Raw genomic sequence first — 15,403 nt, 5'->3', positions numbered from 1 at the left:
GGATGAAAAGCAGCATTTTTATTTTAATCATATAAAGCAGTAGTTTGCCAGACAGTGAGGAAATATTGAAAGGGCACAAAAGAAACAGTCTCCTTTAAAAATAAACATTTTCCTTCTCTTAAAATATCTGTGAAGATACTGTTCCCCCAGTATGAGATGTGTGCAAAAAACATTTGGCTGACATGAGCCTGGTGATTTACTTGCTGGGGGATCCTGGTAATTTCAGTAGATCCCAATACCTTTCCATTTGTTCTTTTAAACTAGGGAGGTAGAATTGTAGCATTTATCTTTTCTAAGTATATAATATAGTGACTATTTGGCTTTGCTCACATTTCTTTTCTGCTTAGCAACAGTATAAAAGGATAATTCAAGCATATTATTTGGCTTTTTGATATTAATGCTGCAATCACAGAATGTCTAGCTCATTTCACACCTTTTGTTTACATACTTCCTTTTGTCTATATACTGTACAAGGTAAAATTGCTTCTTAAGAATAAAGTGGTCAATCACAAAGAAGTGTTTGTAGAGAGAAAAACAACTCCTAATGTGAAAATTTAGAATGAGCTTTCCTGAGTGGGTTTGCTGTATAAACCCCATCACAGTTGCCATCTCAGGGAGAGGCTGCTCTCGGATCTGTATGATTGTATCCTCCCCATGCGCATGAATAAAGGACTCTGCTGAACCACACCTAACCTGAGTGTTTTCTTCGACACCAGAAAAAAGAACTAAAGTTACAATGAGAGATGGACATCGAGTTCAACTGGGTTAGTAGGTAATTGATCCACCACGTTTCTTATAAGAAGCCAAGAGGGCACTGGCTTCTAACCCTTCTCTAAAAAGCTTGCTCCAAACTCACTGAAGAGCTGGCTGTAACTACATTAATATGAAGTTCTTTGTGTGATCCAAAATTAAACAAAACACAATGAATGAAATATAGTATTAATTAATACTGTAAACAGCAAGTATATTTCTGAGGATGATATTACAATCAGATTTAAATAAAATTCAATAAAACAATCAGTAGGTAACTGATAAGCCAATTATTGATTATCAAAATAAATCAATAACGATCAATAACAAACATCAGCATGTGGAAACAGTGGAAATGCATCAAGTGACAGAAAATATCGGTGACAGAAAGCAAAGTAATCTTACACAGGAACGAATATACAGAAGTGAAACTAAGTTACCTATATTATTTGTAGAGGTATTATTTTATAGTTAACATTAGAAATGAGACAGGACATGCATTTTAAAGGTAATGTAATCTGACAAAGAATCCAGGGCACCGCAGAAATCTATCAAACTGCTTTACAGAAATAAATACAGGAGTCACACTGGATTATGTACCATGTTCTAATTCATTCTGATTCAAAATGGCTTAAAGATATTCAAACATACATTTATTTTTATTGACTTGTTTAAAATAAAAAGCAAACATAAAAAATATCTAAGAATATACTTCTTGAACTACATTAACTGAAGTGCTTTCAAAACATAAATGTGCACCAGCTCTGAGTCAGTCTCCTGTCTATATTTTCCACGCCTTTCAGTGAACGCTGTCCCATCACAACATCATTGTGTTGCTACAGACTGATCAGAGTGCAGGGCTGTGCGGCCAAGAACAAGCATGTCTTTATATAGCTGTTGTGAGAGGGTTTTCTTTATCAGTTAAACAGGGATCCACTGATTTAACTCTCTCATTTCAAAACTGCAGAGGGGCGTAGAATTTTAAACTAAAAATAAATAATTAGACTCAATTTAATTTAGCAGCAACCTGTCATAATTAAATAGAAACATATTCGTGAGGTACTGTATATACAGCATATATAGACCTATGCTCAACAAACAACATGGGTAGGAAAACCATGATAATGAAGTTTTTATAATTCTATGTAGATATAGTTGAATTTTAGAAGTACTTGTTTATATCATTTAAGCACTGTGCAAAGTTTATATTTCAGTACAGGTAGCTCTGTATCTATGTGCTTTTAATTTGCATGTTTTTGATTGACCACAGCTTAAGAATATACCATATACTATAGCTTATTTTAAAACCAATTCTCACTTTACCACACCTTGGTGCATCCTGCAACAAGCAGCTTGATGGATTGTTTAAGACAATATACTGTATGTTACACTTTGCACATACAAATAAATAAAATCACTTCAGTGACACACAGACAGCTGGGCAATCTTTTTCTCATCGTTCATCTGCCACAGTCTCACGCTCACTAAATGTCATTATTGTCTTAGTCTGTCCCTAAAGTTTACATGTCATGAAACCATAAAAGTAAGCTACCGTGTGAAAAAAATCAATGCAAAGAATTCGTAAACATTATAAAACTTATTTTAAAAAGAAAAACAACATCTTGATACATACACTCAATAACACAGGACATTCACAACAAATGTGGAGCGCTTTGACCAGACACTATAAATCTAGACAGTCATGGCTCTCTTGGGGAAATACAGGTTACACTTAATCTTTCACAGTAAGCAAAAAAAACTGTAAGATCCTCTTCAAATGTCATTGATTCCTGATAATGCAGCTGCCATTTCAGGTCAAACTATAAAAACAGTGCACACTGCAACCCTACAGGCATCTTCTTATTGGAAAATGGATACTCTAATGCCAGTTAAGGCATTCTTTCTGCTTATATGTTCAACAAGGAAAAAAGTTACTTAATACTTTGTTTTATGATGTAAGACACACCCAAATGCATTACACATTAAAAACATGTTGCTCTGTTCCAGAAGTACTGGTATTTAACACATACTGTACAGTACTGTCCAATGCTTGAAAACTGAGCCAGGCTGTTATTTTATACAACTCATTTTATGCTTACTTAATCCCAGCTGGAATGTTGTACTGTATGTTGGAAGATTTCAAACACAAAGCACTGTAGAAAACTAAACAATGCAAACAACTTTTTAGAGCAAGAGAAGTCTGAAATTGGATTTAAATTCTGCCCTCAAATACTGTATTTTAAGATGCCCAAAGTGCATCTGAAATGGACCTGATGCTGTGGGCTTCTCAATCCCAAAACTAATGGGTAAAACGTTTCCTTTAACAGTTTCTCTGCATGCTGCACAAGACAGCAAGTGAAACTCTTTATCCATAGTTGGCACAGATCCGTGAGGACAACTAATGTGTCAGAGCCACTGGGAGAGTTATGGTGTTCACATAGCAACCTATATTTACACTGAAGAGCTTTTTCTTTCTATTTTGAAACAGCTGCAAATTTATGATTGAAGTTGCTCACAAAACCTGAATGACCCAGACGTATCCAGGGTTATTTGACTCCATGCAGGCATTTGTTTGCAGTTACTAGGCATGCGGCTTCCTAATTCAGCATCTGCCTGTGCTCTCGGGTTTCAAACCACTTGAGTGGAGAGCCCCACCCTTTCAAATATCCGAGAACATAATCAAATACCTACACTCTAACACGGCAATGTTAGGCTGGCCTGTCACAGCCGAATGAAAACCAGGAGTTTAAAAAGTTAAGGCAGTAACCACCCAGGAGCACTACCATTCCGTCAGCCAGGGCAGAAGCTCAGAAGTGTGGGAGTGCAGTACCCCGTGGAGAGCTGGTCATGGGGGAGAGAGGTACTACAGCATCGCTGTTTATGGCTAAGTAATGAGGCAGAGAGCCCAGCTGTCTCCTTCATAGAGATAATCCCGGGTGGGAAATGTACCTTAGCCAATCAAACCTCACCTGGGTGTCTCTGGGAGGCAGGGGGAACTAAGGGTCCAGTGAAATATCTTCGTGCAAACGCAAGGACACCCTGCAAACTCCACATACACACTGCCGCTTTAACCCAGAATCAAACCATCAAACCCAGGAACCTGGACTGGGGACACGGCAGTGCTAGACGCCATGCCACGGCCCAGAAGTGTGGGTAAGGCAGTAAAAACAGATACTCTTATTTACAACTAGAGCAAAAAAAAATACAGTATATATGTGTCAAAACAAAATGTACTGGCATTAAACCTGTTTCACATATGAACTGATGCAAAGCTTAGCAAATCTAAGATCTTTGTAAGAAGAGACAGATGTTGATGGACTGCTCTTGTACTGTACATCTTAGAACCATTTTTAATCTAATTCAGGGTGTTGCCCTTCCTCCAGGGGTCCGAAAGGGGTTATATTTTTCCCCTTGTCCCCCTACCCTTCCCCCATGGTCTTCAGAGGGAATTGTGAACCACTATGCCCCCCTTTCTCTATTTTGGCCTTTAAAGAAGATGCGAGAGGAACTTCACATACTGTACAATTTAATTATTTAAGGTAACTTTTGTATTTGAAGTGATTTATCAGTGTGCACACTTTCCGCCCTGTCTCCGAAGAGGGTTTCTTCATCTCCAGCTATCTTGATGTAAAGAAAACCTTGTACTGTAGAAGACACTGTTGAAACTGCAAAGTCGCAGTGACTGTAATGACCACTCCCATGACACATCACGCCGTAATACACAGAGATCTGCTTATCTTATTATTTTATTGATCCAGTCCAAAGGTGAGCATCTCTCCTCTCCCTGCTAAAGCCACTGTGGAGTACTTAAGGTCTATGTCAGAGGCTTCTATATTGTATGTCAGAGGCTTACTCTCTACACATTTGTACAAAACCAAATATTTTATAATAAATGTGTTAGGTACCACAGCCAAGGAGATTTAAACTGTTTATGATTTCTGTTTACTATGTCATAAAAACAAAATAATAAACAAAAATGTATTATTTTTAATACATATCTGCACAAAAGGCCATCTATCATCTAATCTGAATATCAAACAAAGCTTATGACATAATGGTACAAACATTCTGGTATCAGAAGGCAGTCCAAAAGTAGGAAACAAAGAATACAAAGACTTCCCAAATAAGCTACATGGAAGTGTCCATTTTTAAACTATCTAAAACATACAGTATGTCTGGGAGACAAATTTCAAAGTTTCACAAGAAATAACATTTAGAAAAAATGCACAAATATAGTAAGTAAATAAAACTGCTGCACCAACATATACTTTTTTTAAAGTCTTACTTTAAAGTTTAAAGTCAATGCAGAAGCAAAATAACATATATGTGTCTCAGTCAAATATTAGAATTCTCTAGTACTGAAAAAGAGCAAAAGCTGCAGGAATTTTAAAGAAAATATAATTTTAATATATACTGTATAAGTGGGTGATTTACAAAACAACACTGAATCATGTAGAATAACCTGGCCCTGGGGTAATTTCTCTGGGGACTGATGAAATGGAAAACCAAGCAGAGTGAAATAACAATTAGCCTCTAGTGTAATCCCACAGTGAACACAGAAATTAAATACAGGTTCACAGGCAAAGAAAGCACATGGCTTTATTTGTTTCTGCAAGGGACACGATGCCTTATTTCCCAGGTGACCCGTTAAAATATTAAAACACATGACTCAAAAACATAGCGAACTGATGAAGTAAGAAGAAGTGAGCAAGTTTCACCCTCAATTGCAATTATACAAAGAATTCAAACTTTATAGACTCTGAAAAAAAGTTTAGTTTGTAACCTATATTAACACCCTTGTACAGGTCAGAACTTAACACTGAGATGAAAAATGAATAAACAAATGTACAAAGACTTCTTGGAAAGCTATTTTGCCTTATTTAAATTCTTTAAAAATATCTCATTTTATTTAATGACCTTTAAGAGGGATTCAAATGTTACTAATTTAACACATTTGCATATTTTCCCACACAGCTGTAAACCACATAAACAAACAGAAAATGCAATTTACAGTACAGAACAAATGACCTTCTGCAATCCTTATGAAAAGATGGTAAAACAAAGCAATAATGCAAACCTTTCTTTCCTTAAAGATCCACTACGCTGTAAAAAAAACAAACTACAATATGTGATTATACAGAAAGCATTTCATGCTATGGGTTTTTGTTTTGGTCTTGACTGAAGCAATAAAGATCAGAGCACATTTCTTCACGTAGGATTTGTTTCTTTACTTCAAGGTCCTGTTCAGTTATCTACAGGTAATACTGTAGAAACAAGCTTGAAATTACAAAGCCAAACCTAAAGTAAAACGATACTCACTTGGGCAAGAATAGTAATAATTTCTATGGTTTAATCACGCATCAACCCTACTATATACTTGATATCACATTGGCATCTCTACCGTTATCCTTCTCAAAATAAATCGAAAAAAGACCGGTGGTTTCAGGTAACAAATGCTTGCCAGTCTCAGCTTAAACTCTGTCCCTGAGGCTGTCTCTTTTCATCTACCCACTTCATACCGTAACAAGGCTCCAGTCAACATCACCTGACAGCTGCAATCCAGGCTGAATAATCATGCTCACCCATTTCCAGGCACAGAACTGGGAGATAAAGGACTGTGCTTTCAATCAGCTATGAGTAAGAACCTTGTTTTAAGTGGGACGGTCATTTGTTAAACACCAAAAACTGTTGTAATTACAAAATTATTAGTAAACTATTAGTTTTGTTTAAAAATTGAACCCATAACAAGGGTCCGTATATCTAACAGTAAAAGTACAGAACATGGTAAATTGACAATGATGGTTTTTAGATTCTTGCAAAACAATTAGTTATAAATCCTTGACAGACTCACTCCAGGTATAGAAGAGCAAAACCTACAAGAATGTCATAGCTAGTATCCTCAAATGTTAATCTAAGGGTTGGTATGAACAACATCTAAGGCATCTTTATGTTATACTTTACTGACCAAGTTTAGAATTTCTGACAAACGCTTTAACTCAGGCTTCATTTAAATAATAATTATTAGAGAATAATTCACCCCTTGTACAATTAGGTGATAGCTACATTCTATCCCAATAAGGCTATTTTATTGCTGTTAAGACCAAAGACTAACGAACATTTATAAATTCTGTTACTTGTAAACCACAAAGTACAAGCATGTGCTCTTTCAAAGTGCAGTACCATAGTATGACTTATACCTTGACTTTTCATTGTTATGACCAAGCATATTTGGTTCTCTTAAAATAACTTCCTTGAGAGGCATAAGCATAATTAATCACTAATTAGAAATTGAGTCAGTAGCAAAATCTGTGAAATTCATGTTGAATTACTGCTTATTTGATGGTACTGTACCAGTTCAGTTCTTTTAGATTGACAGTGTAGATCAGTCCTTCAAGCCCAGGAACTTGTACCTGGCTGCTCTTCTCTGGTACGATTCCAGAATGCAAATATGTTTTGGAAACCACGTGTTCGGTCTGGTTTTTTGTCTCCAGTACGCCCCCCCCTCCCCTAATAAAATAAATGTTTTTTACCCCGGAGGAGGAGGTAGCTCATAGCCGTGGACTCCCAGAGGTTTCCTTTCAGTTAAATGAGGTTTTTCCTCCCCCCAGTGCTATGCAGCTCTTTTTTGGGCGCCAGGAGCCACCCTTGAAGGGGGGTGGGGTACTGCCATACCCAGTACACCTAGGGGGTGCTCTACTTCTGTCCTATTCATAGTTCACTTTGATTATTCATGTCTTTCCAGTGTGTCTTGTTGTGTAGCCTATTTACTTCCTGTGTCTGCTCTGCTCCTGCCTCAGCATTGAGGGTATGGATGTCCCAAGACCTGCCTAGCACCAGGTTGCTCCTGTCCGCGGCCTGAGGGCTTAGGTTTCTTACCGACATCGTCTGACCCCCTGAGCCTCGGCTAACCTCCGTGTTGCCCCTTTTAACGCTACGCATAGGGTCTTTATTGCTCTCCTAGCCATTCCTCGGCTTGCCTTTCCGATATCCGTGACACTGCCTTGCATTCAATACTTCTAGGGTAGGTGAAAGATTGATGCAGCTGTTACTAAGAATAAGCAGTGGCCTGAAACTGGATAGATGGACAATTCAGTCACACTAACATTTTAAAAAATTGTGATATGGTATTAAGTTTTCTGAAACAAAAACACAGATATTTTTAATTCATCCATTGATATGATAGACTGACTGTCCAACATTGGAATCTGCAATACATACATACAATATTTGCTTTTATCTATATTTATTATTGCAGTTCTTCTCACAGAGAAATTTCAGTAGAAATTGTATTACTTTCATTTGAATGGTTTGATTTTATTGGTTGATTTGACAAAATAGTTTGGCATAACAACTTGTTACAATCTCCTTGGAGTGCTTTATCAATTGGAGGAAGTCTTGGTTTTCTCTTGCTCTTGCTGTGCAATTGTACTGGACAGAATTCACACTATCCCTACACACGTTTCTCATGTAGAAATGTTGTCAGTGTGACTGTGAAATGAAAATATTTTTATACCAATGTTATACAAATTTGAGAGTCTGAAATACTCATTGAAAAAATTACAAATACAAGTTGCATTTCACAGCGTCCTGTCCAGGGTGTACCCTGCCTTGCACCCACTGCTTGCTGGGATAGACTCCAGCTCACCTATGACCCTGAATTGGAAGAAGCAGTAAGAAAATGGATGGGTGTAGTGAAAGTTGTTTCAATTTTCAGGTGACTTACAAAATATGCCCTGCTCAGTACAATCCTATCCATTTTGAAATCTTATTTTTACTTTGTACTTATTTTTTTATATGAATAAGTATAGTATTTGAAATCCTTTTTTCATTGTTTATAACCCATATTTAAGTATATTCATCTAGGTTACAGAATGCTCCGCTACTACTAATAACGAACTTCTAATTATACTGCAGCACATTCTGCACCACCCAACCTCCAGAGGAGGTCATCCAGAACAGCCACACCAGACACCACATCAGAGAGCAGGAAATTCAAGGCTCTTAGCCAGGACTCCAATCACTGCCCCAAACACACCCAGTAATGGCATTTTATATATACTCATGGGCAGAATTGACATACTGTACTACGCTGATAATGTGAAAAGATGTAAGCAAATATAAATGCAAACTATTTACAGTTTTGGGTTTCAGCAGTTTTCACCTTACAAAATAATCCACAGCACAGTACACAGCATTTAACTACAGCAGCAGATTACAGTAAGAATACTTTACCGTATAAAAGAGGTTTTATTGCAACTGCATTAGAATTCCTAAGAAAAATCTTACATCTCGAGGATGCCTCAGCGTCTGCAGCTTCTATCCTTTGATTTTCATATCATTGCAGCTTTGTAATCTAGTAACCTTACACTGCTTTATTTGCTTTGACCTAAACGCAAAGTCTCAGATTTCAAAAGCTGGTCACTGAGCTACAAACAGAAGTATTTCATCTCCTGCGAAGTAGCTGAGTTGTTGTGCCTCTTCAGAGATCAGTGCATTACAGTACATCTAGCTAAAAAACATTTTGAATAAGAGACTGCAAAAATATTTTTATTGCTTAAAATTAAAATAAATTATGGCTTTATGGTTAAATATTTTAATAATGGCAATGTGGACAAACTATTGTTTGAATGAAACTTAATTCAAAACCTGTGTTCCACTTCTGACCAATAACTAGAACATTCCAGATGCCCTTGATATAGATTCTGCTGAAATCCGGCATTAGATGTACTTATTGAAGACTTTCACAGCATAAATGATAAAATACAGGAGAAAGCCATTTAAAGCCCTTTAAAGTAGCAAGCAAAGCTTGTGTTTTACAACGCTGTTCAAAAGAGGCTTAGTTTAAATCTTTAAGAGGGACACCCCCTCTGCAAGAGGACTGTTGTTACAGTTAAAGAGACTACAAAACTTCTGCCCAAAAATATTGTAGTATGTTATTGAAATATGGACTGAAAGGTCAAATGACTACCCTAAGGAAAAATGATAACTAATGCTAAAGCACATCATATGAAAGTTACCAACTTTGCAATTTATCCTGTGACATATTTGCAAAAATAATGATCTAAGAGGCAAATTTAAAAAACCTAAAAACTGGATCCATCTCTAGCACAGTAAAGCCATTAAAAATCTCCACAAACTTCTGCTCTTGCCTGCTTTGTTTCAGTGCCCTTCATGGCAAAAGGAAACATCAGAAGTGATGCAAAGTTTTCTACTTGTATCCCCACACAGTATAACAAACTACTTGCAATTGTCTGCTATTCAAGTCAATAAAGCACTGGCAACACCTTAATCTTAGCACCAAGAGCCAAATGATAACTGTGAAGTGTTTAAGATACCTTCATTTTTTATATATTCATTTATACATTTTGTGATATACAACAAGCACCCCTTCATGAATAAAATGTGATATACGACAAACACCCCTTCATGAATAAAATGAAATAAATGTATAGTATCTACTGTACACTCATTAAAAACTAAAAGTGAAATATACAGTATGAAAGTGTTATCCAGATTTACACTAATAAGTCGGTATCAGACCTCTAATTCAGTGCGGCTAACGTATCAAGACGAGATACAAGCATGTGCATTATGTCTGATCAGTAGCAGAGCCATATGCAGTTACACTGCATTCATGATAAGACACTTGCCAAGATTAGCCAGGCATACTGTCCTCTGCAACAGTCACTTGAGATGCACTGACTAAACTTGTGTCAGTTTGTATAACTGCTCCGGCATCGGCTTATGTAATCACTGTTAGAAGCAAAACATGATACCAGAAACACTACAAGTGACTGCATATATTAGTTGGATGATAGTTCTGCAGAAGAAACTGTTTATTCAATGTATTTCACATTGCTACTGTAATTACTTTAACGAATGCCACTGTTGTAGAATAGCACAGGCGTATGGTATAAGGAATGAAAAGCAACTGCTGGCTTAAAATAACTACCATAAATCAGAAGCTTAAGTAGTTACCATTCAGCTTCATTATGTAAAAGCCATCTCAGATATTCCTCAAGCGTTCATCAAGTGGATTTAGGTTAGAAACAAATTTGATGTTTCTTCACAACTGAGGCAATCAATGGAAAGCAGAAAAGAACTGCATGATAAAAGAGAATAAGAAAAAAGGGTTTGCCAGACCACTGCATACTGCAGAATATAAAGTCTGTACTTTTATTATTACATTAGCTATTAATAAAAATGCAATCTGAATGAAAAGAAAACCATCATTTGTGTCGAGGCAGTATGTGGCTACAAGCACCTAGGGGTACACATCTCCAGTCTTGAAAATTCACAGGTTCTTAGCTTTTGTAATATTTTTGCAAGGCACTGTCTATCAGTTCAATTGAATAAGAACTAAGTGGGGCCAAAGGGTAAAAAAAGCAATTGGGAGGGATGCCATCAACTGCACCCTTGAGCTCCAGAGTGATGCAGTGTCCCCGGTACAGCCACCTCTACAGATGAACAGTCTGGGTAAATGAGGAGACTGGGATTCCAGTGCCAAGGGCAATCAATACTATAGAGAAAGAATAAACAATATACTGTGTAGCAGTTGCTAACCAAGCATTGAGATACAAAATAATAGCTATGGAAATGAAACCCTTAATTTATGATGTAGTATAAATAAAAAAGGGCATCAGACGGGATAAACAAAATCTACAGAGACAGTAGAACTTTGGAAACAAACATTTATCTTAGAAAAATTATAGAGAAACAGTCTGGCATCTCATTAAAGAAATAACAAGATTGCCTGTTCTGTAAAACACTGGTTATAATTATTTTCACTCATTATAACCAGTTAGACACATGTTAAACACAAGAATTTAAATGAAACAAAGGAATAATGGTAATTAATGCTTTAAGTACGGCATCAGAAATAAATATCATTTTAAGGTTTGCAAGACGTTTTCTCTAGTTTCACTCATCTACAAACGAAACCCATCAGTTATCACTCTGTATAATGTAGTTAGAAAGAAAGGATAATGTCTGTTTTCTAAACCACTTTATCCAACTCAGGGTTGCAGGGGCGCCAGAGTCTATCCTGGCAAGCAGTGGGTGCAAGGCAGGATACACCCTGGACAGGACGCCAGTCCACCACAGGGCAGAGAGACACAAACATACTCACACTCACACCAGGGGTGATTTTCCCAGAAGCCAGTTAACCCACCAGCATGTCTTTGTACAGTGGGAGGTAACCGGAGCACCCGGTGGAATCCCACATGAACACTGGGGGCATAGAAACCCCACACAGATATGGAAGCACTCCAGGATCTGAACCCAGGGCCCCCGCGCTGAGAGGCAGTAATGTTAACCACTGCACCACTGTGCAGCACAATTCAGTTCAACGCACCTATTAAAATTAGAGAGAACTGTCTGAATAGTTTTTCAGCAGCAATATTTGGAAGTTTCTCAAACAGGTTTCAATGAAGCCACTTGTTACAGAGCAAGTTTACGGATCTGAATCATTGTGTATGGATGATGCCTGATAAATCTGTTGCAAGACCATTTTTCAGCACATGCTGTTTGACATTTTGAAGATGGTAGTAAGTGTCCATCTTAGTTTGCACAAGAATATAATTTTACAATATTCGAATTGTATTCATTCCAGGATGATAAATAAATATACTGTACATGAATAAATTAGTTTTGAATTGCTTAAAAATGTTTTGAACCTAAACAGTTTAAAACAGTTTACATTTGTGGCTGCTTTTCAATATTTTAAATGGTACCATTGTGATAAAATGTTATGGCTGCAGTTTATGCTGAGCTGCGTTGAAGCAGATTTTTCAAACTAATCTATTGGTCTGGAAGAATTTGAACTTTTTTTCAAATGCAGCTTAGACACCCACCCTGGTTGATGCAGAAGTCTTATTATTGTCCTGCAATATATCAGCAAGTGCCCAGGATGTCTGCCAGTTTTGAAGCTGATCTATCATGCATTGTTTTACCAAACACAGTCTAAATGCTTGGAAGATAATGGCACAAAAGACCAGTGGCAGTCTGGCGGACATCTTGGTTTGCTGTACCATACTTGAATTGCATTTTCCGCAGTCTGGACTTTGTTATTAACAGTAGTACTGTATGTGTACACCACTACTTGATCGGAGCTGATGCTATGATTGTGTTATACAGGACAGGACCACAGTATAACAACATATTAACACATTAACAACAAATGGAATCCTGTTATTTCAAGAATATTACCTACAAAAGTAGTAGTTACACACCTAAACCATTTTGAGCGGATTATATTTGATATTTAAAATAACTGTATGACAACTATTTTGTTTGCAGGTTACACAGGAGTCCCATTTTGCCGTATTTTAACTGCATTGCTAATACTGGTCTTCAGTGGAAGCAGTTTCTATGATGTGTCCCATATTTCACAAAGTATTTGATAGATACTAGTGTCGCTATCAAAGTTATTGGAGCAAATATTCAGGTGAAAAATGAGGCAGCTTTGGTTGTAGTCAAAATCAGCCTGATTTCAATTATATCACCCAAAGGAAGATTGCAGATGAACAGGTCAGGCCTTGAATTTGGCTGACCGCTATCACAGCTTAATGTCTCAGGTGTCTCCACATGCCCACATACTGCATGTTGTAGTTGATTGGCTACCTGGTATTAGAAGACAATCAGTTTCAAAAGTCGGAAGAAAAAGATAAATTGAAAATCATGACAATGGTTTCTATATCTTGGGGGTGTTACAGTCTAGAGAAAGCCTGATCTCTGCTCTGCACACTATGTTGAATAAATTGAACATTGTTTATTATTTAACAGTTGTTTTGTTTAAAGTACAAACTATGGACTAAGGCAATATTATAAAGCAACCGCTACAAACAGAATTTCAAAAATATCACAGAAAAGGCTTCACTACTACCCAATAATTCAATTCAATAAAAGTCCACTATTTCAATCAATACCACTGCCCCTTCAGTGTATTTGCTTTATAAAAGACTTTGGTAATACAGCCCTAGTACATGAAAACCAACTCACGTACTATTAGAAAAGGACTTATTTAAAACAAATATTCATTAAAAATGATCATCGTTGTAACAACAACAGCAACAACAACCACCCGAAACAAAGTACACCTGATTGTAGCCTTTTAGTGAGATGGACTTCCAACATTTGTTAATGCCATCAGCGCTTGCCAGATGGCAGATGCCATTTATCCACGGTTCAAAATACACTTAAACTGATCTCCGTTTACAAGCCCAGCCCTTCAGCACAACAACAAAAGGCATCTTTGTTAGAGAAATGTGCGCGCTTGCGATTCCCAAGTCTGTGAAGTGTCCGTCTATTCTCGGCGAGCACACGCAGTCTATGAATGTAGTTATCGGAGCCCTGCTGTTTCTGTTGAAGTAATTCCTAGTCCAGTTATGTCTTCAGAAATTAAGTGCAACTATTAATATCCATACTGGCTCAGTGCAACCTTAAAAAAACATATTTCTTTTTAAAGACTTGAAGGGTCCACAGCTGCTTTTTAGACTGTAGTTTTCCATTAAGTTAACCCACCTGAGAAAAAAGAGTCAAAACGAGAAGTAGCAGTCAAGTACACCGTCTTGTCTACAGATCTGTCACTTTTCAAGGATCAAAGCAAAAAAAGTCTCCTTCCCCTCTAAATCAAAACAGATGGTATAGTATCAACTGCTTAAAAACATCAGGTACAGTATTTCTGTTATTTTTAATGCTGAATGTAAAAAATAAGCAGCCCTGCACATATTGACATCTCTGTGGCCCAAGTAAAAAAAAACATGCATACAGTACTTACCCTGTCGGTGGTTTTGTGGATGTATTTGCTGTACTTTCCATCCTAACGTCTGTACTGTAACAGGTACAGTTGCTCTTAATATCGACTTGCAAATTAAGCGCACCACGGTATTTGTCTTCTGAGGCACGATGGTTTTCCTTCTAAAATAACATTGTAAACCAATTCAATGCGTAGGGATCCACGAGAAAGCGCACTTCTGCAAACTGGAAAAAAAAACTTTCCTTTAGAGATGTATGTTCTCATTGAAAACGAGCCACCGATTCAATAGCTGATGCAGAAACAACCTCGGACGGAGCGACAGAGCGAAGTTAATTTTTTAGTTAATTTTCAAGTTGCGTTGGCAATGACCAGATCGGCTCGCTTTACTGTACTAGTAAACTAAAATCCAAAAGGTGGCGTAGAGGTTCAAAACAACCTCAATAACTTTAGAATTTGAAATCCACGGGGGCTTGTCAAGGGCTTTGGCCGACTGTTATTATTATCAATTATTATCCCAATATCAACCGCAAGAAAAATAAATTCATTTAACAAACGATGCGCAGGTACAGTGCACCGCTGCACAGTGCATACGAAAGTGACAGCTTGCTAGCAGGACTCTCGTCATTTTCAGGCGAAGTGTAGCCGCATAGTTACAGCGGTACACAAACAGCGACTGAAGTCAAGGCGCAAACTAATCCACAAAAGCAGCAGTTACATTTTGGTTTTGGTTTTGCTTTCCTGATCCAGTACTTACTTCGATTTACATCTGACGCAAATCCCCCCTTTCCTTGCTTATGTGCGGTTTCCAAAAAAACAGTTCCCTGTTTATTAATTGGACAAGAATCGTCTCTCCCAGTCTTTCTGCCGTCGCTCCACTTTTATCCCCCACTCGGCTCC

General features: G+C 37.4%; 1 protein-coding gene across 1 annotated transcript in view; it reads right to left on the bottom strand.

Annotated features, from left to right (window-relative positions):
• cobl (cordon-bleu WH2 repeat protein) overlaps positions 1-15,403 on the bottom strand; it is an 86,629-nt gene extending 71,226 nt beyond the window's left edge. The window contains exons 1-2 of the mRNA XM_088929646.1: positions 15,261-15,403; positions 14,528-14,730 (exon numbers count right to left, since the gene is read on the bottom strand). Of these exons, the coding sequence (XP_088785772.1) occupies positions 14,528-14,568 (41 nt within the window). The 5' untranslated portion in view covers positions 14,569-14,730; positions 15,261-15,403. The remainder of the gene's footprint in view (positions 1-14,527; positions 14,731-15,260) is intronic.

This window comes from Atractosteus spatula, chromosome 12 (assembly GCF_055471065.1).
Source record: "Atractosteus spatula isolate fAtrSpa1 chromosome 12, fAtrSpa1.hap1, whole genome shotgun sequence".
In the NCBI taxonomy this organism is placed as follows: Eukaryota; Metazoa; Chordata; class Actinopteri; order Semionotiformes; family Lepisosteidae; genus Atractosteus; species Atractosteus spatula.
Note: the sequence above shows the minus strand (reverse complement) of the source record. Positions and strands in the feature narration are given on the sequence as shown.